The sequence below is a fragment of the Geospiza fortis genome, unplaced genomic scaffold (genome assembly GCF_000277835.1).
Source record: "Geospiza fortis unplaced genomic scaffold, GeoFor_1.0 scaffold417, whole genome shotgun sequence".
Lineage (NCBI taxonomy): Eukaryota > Metazoa > Chordata > Aves > Passeriformes > Thraupidae > Geospiza > Geospiza fortis.
Window position 1 is genome coordinate 485,664 of NW_005054535.1, and position 6,486 is coordinate 492,149.

General features: G+C 56.8%; 2 protein-coding genes across 2 annotated transcripts in view; one reads left to right on the forward strand and one right to left on the reverse strand.

Moving 5' to 3' along the window:
* Positions 1 to 815: 815 nt before the first annotated feature.
* NKX6-3 (NK6 homeobox 3) lies at positions 816 to 1,750 on the forward strand. Its single transcript, XM_005429246.2, has 3 exons — positions 816 to 897; positions 1,163 to 1,332; positions 1,401 to 1,750. Exons 1-3 carry the CDS (start codon positions 816 to 818, stop codon positions 1,629 to 1,631), a joined length of 483 nt encoding a protein of 160 aa, XP_005429303.1. The 3' UTR covers positions 1,632 to 1,750.
* A 3,679-nt stretch (positions 1,751 to 5,429) lies between these two features.
* Positions 5,430 to 6,486, reverse strand: part of GPAT4 (glycerol-3-phosphate acyltransferase 4) — a 7,839-nt gene continuing 6,782 nt past the window's right edge. Inside the window, exons 11-12 of the mRNA XM_005429235.3 lie at positions 6,380 to 6,459; positions 5,430 to 5,794 (exon numbers count right to left, since the gene is read on the reverse strand). Of these exons, the coding sequence (XP_005429292.1) occupies positions 5,686 to 5,794; positions 6,380 to 6,459 (189 nt within the window). The 3' untranslated portion in view covers positions 5,430 to 5,685. The remainder of the gene's footprint in view (positions 5,795 to 6,379; positions 6,460 to 6,486) is intronic.

Below are 6,486 nucleotides of genomic sequence, written 5' to 3' on the forward strand. Positions count from 1 at the left end.
CGGGTGGGTGCGTGGGTACCGCAGGGGATGGCACCGTGCGGCTACAAACGGACCGCAGCAGGGCAAGGACATGGGCCAGGCTGTGTCTGTTCCATTGCCCCGCACGAGGTTGGCCAGCAGGCAGTGGGAAGGAGCCCAGTGTTGGAGGTGCTGGACCTCAAATGGTCACAGAACTTTTTTGGCTCTAATGACAAATACTGGCCGCTTTCACACAGTGGAAAACTGCAAAAGCAAAGCAATAGGAGCGGTTCCCCAGAGAGAGGCAGAGCCAGGGACTGTCTAGGGGACAGAGTCTGCATGAACAAGCCTCTTGACTTTCATACACCCACAGAGAGCTCACTAAGAGAGTGGAGAGAGAAGGGAGAGGGAGGACAGAGCGAGTCCTGCATGTACAGCAGAGGCCAGAGGACCAGCTGCCCCCACTGCTGCCAGGATTTGTCATTAGAGCCAGTTCTTTGCCCCCAGGCAGCCGCAGCTGGCAAGGACAGGCAGAGCGCTCTGGCTCACAGGATCTCCCTGTCTCTCAAGCAGCCTCGCTGGGGCTCAGTGCCCGGGTAGTTCATGGCAGAGACGGGCAGGACCAGGAGTCCCGGGCTGGCAGCGCTGCCTTCCTGCTGGGGAGCTGTCAGGGGAATGGCAGAGCATGTTGCTGCTGTCCCAGAGGATGGGTGGGATGGGTGCATTCAGTGTCCTGTGGGAAGCCCCAGGAGGCTGCGTGCAGCTGTTCAGAACCTGCAGCTCTGGTCCCCTTCAGCCCTTTGCAGGTGATGATTTTGGAGCAGATGGGTTAGGCAGCTCCGAGCCAGTGACCAGCCATGCCTGTCTACTGTCCTGCATCCTGCAAGGTGTGGGACATGGGGCTGTTCCCACTGCTGCATGGCTCTGGGGTCAAGCACTGTTGGTAGCGACCCTTACCCCCTCAGCACAACCACTTAGCACTGTCCTTGACCAGGAGGTGCCTATCCCACCCCTGTGGGACCCCCACAGTGGGCAGCTCAGCCCTTCTGGGACGGGGCTGAAGCTCTGAAGCAGGAATAAAGTTTTAATTTGGAGAGGAGCGGGTGTGGAGGGACTCTTTGGTCACTGAGTACGGACAAAGGGAGAGCTGTCCAGGGTCATGGGCTGCCCAGAGCTCACCCACTTCTCCCTTCCTCTCCTGTAGCCCCTGCTCACCTGGCTGACAGCATCCACAAGAAGAAGCACACGCGCCCAACCTTCACAGGACACCAGATCTTTGCTCTGGAGAAGACGTTTGAGCAGACCAAGTACCTGGCAGGTCCGGAGAGAGCACGGCTGGCCTATTCCCTGGGCATGACCGAGTCTCAGGTGAAGGTGAGTATGGCTTCCTGCGCGGCACGGGGTGTGCAGCGTGCTGGCTGCTAACTGAGCTGGGGCACCAGGTCTGGTTCCAGAACCGACGGACCAAATGGAGGAAGAAGAGTGCCCTGGAGCCCTCCTCATCCTCGCAGCGGGCGGGGGGCTCTGGCGGAGAGCGGGCGGCCTCCGAGACCGAGGACGATGAGTACAACAAACCCCTGGACCCAGACTCGGATGACGAGAAGATCCGGCTGCTGCTGAGGAAGCACCGTGCAGCCTTCTCAATGCTGGGCTTGGGCACTCACAGCGGCTGAGCAGGGGCACAGCCTGCCCCTCTGAACCCCCCCTGAGCAGCAGAGAGCCCTGCCTGGCTGCTGGGATGGGCTGGGCTGGCTGAAGCTGTGTGGGGAGCGCGGCTCACAGGGCTCGGAGCAGCACGCTGGTAGTGGCAGGTGCAGCTGTGCCATCCTGCACGGCTTTTATTGGTGAAATAAAGGTCCCAGTCAAGTCCCAGCACTTGTTTCGTGGGCATGTGGTCCAGGGTGGCCTTGTGAGGCTGGGCTAGAGAAGGGTTGGGGATAGGATGGATGGGGCAGGGTCTGCATGCCAGGCAGGGTGGTGCTGCATGTGGGACAGGAGGTGCCCACAGGTGCAGGGGAGCCCTGGAGATTTTCCCAGGGTTTTCTCTGGTTTGGGCGTGTACCAGCAGCAAGAGCTGCTGGTTCAAAAGTCACTCACTGGGGCCTCTTATTGGAAGCTCTTAGCAGCAAATAAATATCATTTATCTTAACAGTGTGAGTGAGAGCCCATTCAGCTGTCGGGGCTGCAGGATTGATGTGGCATCAATAGCCCCAGTGTGTTTGCCTGCCAACCTGTTGGGTCCCCCCCTGCTCTGTGCTGCACCCCTGTGCAGGGGGGGCTGCACATGCAGATATTTGTGTGCACATGGCTCTGCACAGCCCCTGCTCTGGCTCACCAGTGGCATGCCAGCCGTGGGTGCCAGCTGTCCTTACCTGCTCAGGACACCAAAGGAGCTCCAGCTGGCACAGACACAGCGCTGAAGGCCGGGCAAGCTTGGCAGTTGTTCAGCCAAGAGCCAGCTAAGTGCCAGCCAGGTGTGAGCAAACACGTGGGCTGTGTCTTGGAAGGAAATCGATGGCAGATAAGGTGCTGCCGGCCCATCAGGCACTGATAGCAGCGTGGCACAGGCACAGGAGGGGCAGGAGTGGGGCTGGGGAAGGGCTGCCCCTCCCTGAGGCTGCAGGCAGCACCTGCAATGTGCCTGAGTCCACACTCGGGCCACTGGGACCTTTCAGTGGGGCTGCAGATCATTGCTGTACAACCTGCCAAGACCCACACTTGGCTTAAAGCCCTTTTCAATCTCTCACTGGGCTCTGGGCGCTTTGCAAGGAGACCTGAGTGCTCGGTGCCACTTTTGCAGAGCTTAGGGGACTGCTGTCCCTGCTCAGGTCCCTGTCCAGCCCCTGCAGGAGCATGGGGCTTGTAATGCTCCCCTCTCAGCCATGCAGCCCCTCCATGGGATGGATGCTGGGCCAGGACAGAGCTGATGGAGCCTTTGGGATGGCAGGGAGCTCCCATGGGAGCACGGTGGCAGTGCCACCAGGAGGGGACACATCACTCTGTGGGCAGAGCCAGCATTCAGCAGCAGCAGGTTCCACATGGTGGGAGAAGTGAGGGGCTGCTGGTGGGATATTTTTTGAACATTTTCTAAGCTGCCCCAGCTTGGCTGACAATTTTTAATGTACTAACTGCCTGGTCCAGTGAGCTGATTAATTGGTGCTGTGGAGATCAATACAAAACAGAAAATTAAAACAATTTTAAAGTGATTAAGTAGTTTAACACCTGTCTGATGCCACGTCAGGGCTGGGAGACAAATAAAGCAGGTGGCAAAGGGCCTGCTGTAGCCAGGGAGAGTGACAAATGGCTGCTGCAGCCTGGCTGCCCTGTGCATCCCCACATTGAGACAGGACCCCAAAGAGTGCAGATCCACAGAGGGATCAGCCTGGCAGGCAGGACTGACCCCTCTCCTGCTTGTGCTGCCCACTTGGAGCAGTTGCTGCTGCAGCAGAGCCGTGCCCCATCAGCGCTGGGGGAGCAGTCAGCAGCGAGCACCAGCTCTGCCCAGGCTGTCCCCGGTGCCAGGCAGCCCCAGGCTGTGTGGGCAGAGCCAGGAGCCGCACAGGGGGTGCAGCACAAGGCAGGCCAGGCTGGCAGGCAGATGGATGGCAGCTCCGCTTCAATTCCGCATCCCTTTTCTCCCAGACAAACCCCGTCGGATTTTCATAAATCAAAGCGCCACACTGTTTAATAAAAATTTATTGACTTACAAGTGATTATTTATCAAAAGGCCATTAATAGCAGCTCCGGGAATGATGTGCTACTGGGTGGTGCGTGGAGACTAATAGCAAATCAATGCCAGCATCCGGGCAGAATGCATATGAGGGCTCCTGGCCCCAGTGGGGTGCACGGCTGCTGCAGCCAGAGCCAGCAGCCCCTACCCCGTGGGCCACCCAGTGCTCCCCCCGCGGTTATTTATGGCTTACAAATGAAATGATCGATACTTTTAATCTAGAGCTAAATTTATTAACTTTCTCATCGGAGAGAGACATATTGACTGGGGGCATGGGGTGGGAGAGCCAAGGAAAGATGGATGTGTGCCTCCTAACCTGTCCAGCCAGCTCCTTGCCTGCTGTGGAGTGTCCTGAATGCTGCTGGGGACGGTCCCCAAGCACAGCAGGGTGGCTGGATGTCCTGCAGAGCTGAGGAGGGCTCTGCAGATCGCTGTGGCATCAGGGACAGGGCACCCAGCTGCAGGCAGGAGATTTGTGGGCACCTGCAGCTGGATCCAGGTGCCTGAGGACGTGGCAAGGGCTGAGCACCTAAAGGAAATGTCTGTGCCACCCCCAGAGAGGAGAGCTCTGGGGACACAGCCCTTGGTAGGGCTCAGGAGGGGCTGCTGAACGGGGAGAAGTGCAGGAGAGCCTGGAGACCCTGCCTGGGCAGCAGGGATCAGCAGACAGCAGTGTCCCTGTCCCCAGCAGGTGTGTCCCCAGCTGCAGGGCCATCCACAGCACACAGCAAGCCCAGCACTGCCTCAGCAACCCACAACTCACTGTGGCTCCCCCCAGGGCTCCCCAGACCACAGCACAGTGCAGGGCTCTTCATCCAAATGGCCCCTGAGCCGGCAGCCAGAGCAGCAAAGTTCCATCAGGTAGATAAAAAAGTGAAAATTCCGATTTAAGGCCACTTACACAGAGCAGCTGTCCTCACCTGGCACAGCAGATGCCCTTCCCAACAAACACTCGAGGTACAAAGGAGGCACTTAGGTAACTGCCTTCTCCAGAGCACTAGAAAATGCAAGCAGGCTTCAGCAGGTAGCAGTGAAACAGCTCTTGCTTGTAAGAGCAGAGAACCCAGTGTAAGTGCTCAAGTTTGTAGGAATGTAAGGAAAACGGGGAAGTACATGGGAGAAATGCTCAAATGCAAGTTGTTTTACCAAATAATTTATGTGCTGAGCAGAAAGGGGCACCACCTCCAGCACAAGATTTCAGTTTTCCTGTGTGCATGACAGGGTCAGATGCCACTGTTTCCCTCAGGAGATGTCTGAAAAGGGATTTGCTGCCCCAGCCATGAAGTCTTGGGCTCTCCTACACACTCCAGGCTCCCACTACAGCACGTTCAGATTCCTCAGGAGCCCCACCTGCCACTCCAGTGACACCTGGCACCCCACAGCCCCAGGGGACAGAGGGAGATTTCCAAGGAGTATGATCCTTACTGCACCAGGAGCAGTGAAGAGGCTGTTACTCAGACACTGTAGAAGCAACAGTTTGGGTCAAGTTGACAGGAAGGTGGCAAAAGAAAAAGATTTCTCCTGGAAGTGGATCTGAAAACGGCCTCAGAGGCACATTCTGCTCCTAAGGAGTTTATGCCTCACACATGAGTGGCACAGGCTGATGAGGATTCCCTTGGTTGTCAAGACAGCCAATTTCAGCCCAGCTCAGCAGCTGTTGTGTTGTGAGAGACTTGTGACTGACACACATGCACATCACACCAGTCCTTCCCTGGGGCTGCACACACCAGATGGAAGCACATGACACCGTAAGAGTTTCATTTAATACTGCCCCTGCAAGGGGCTTCACTGTAACAGTAACAAGAAGGCATCTTTGCCATGAGCTGCCAAAGGCCTCAAGACTCCAGGCAGCAATAGTGCTCCTCAAAACAACAGCCAGAGGATGAAAAAGCGAGTCCCAGCAGCTCTGGAGTAGCCCAAGTCCAAAGATTGAGAGTGGCTCCAGACAAGCCCTGGCTGGTGCTGGAGGCAGGGTGGCAGTGCTGGAGGCAGCACACTCAGGAGCGGCTCCGGTCCTCATGGCTGCCTACAATCATTTTGCTGTAGAGTTTCTGTTGCTCTTCCTTGAAGGCATCTTTCACCTTCTCCCTTTTCAGTCCTCCATCCCTGGGGAGAGAGTCAGGGAGAGTCAGATGCTGCAGGCAGGCAGCATCTTCATCTGGGAGTGCTCAGGGCGAGTCAGAATTCCAGTTGCCCTGGTGCCACATAGTGCCAGGGCACACCTGTCCCCAAAGGGCATCACTTTCTTACCTGGTTCTGCCAGGAGCTGCCCCCATGGCCCTGCACTGTGCTCAAAATAGCAACTCTGCCAGAAACAGGAGCTACTCTCGTACAGCTACAGGAGACTGCCTGCCTGCCTCCTGAGCTCTGAGACCTCAGTGCCTAAGAAAGCAAGTTCCCCAGCTGAACACACCTTGCTGAGTGGAAACAAGTCAAAGCCAGAGCATCCCAATGCAAGCTACAATCACAGAATGAAGCTCTGATGCCCAGCATACAGAAGATGCAAAGATTTTGGTTTCTGCTACAGAAGGATATTCCTCCAGAGGCCTGCTCTACCCTAAGCAAGGGGGTAGAACTTTACCCTACCCTGCTCTACCCTAAGCAAGAAACAAATGGAGCTCTGCAGCCCATGAGCACATCCCAGGACAAGGAACTCTGGCACCAGGAAGAGAAAAGCCTGCGTGGACTCACCAGAGCAGATCCACAAGGCCCCCCTGCCTGGCAATGGCTGACTTCACTCGATTGGCAAACTGCACTGCGTCCTCTTCAGGCTGTGGCAAAACAAGAGCGTTCAGCAG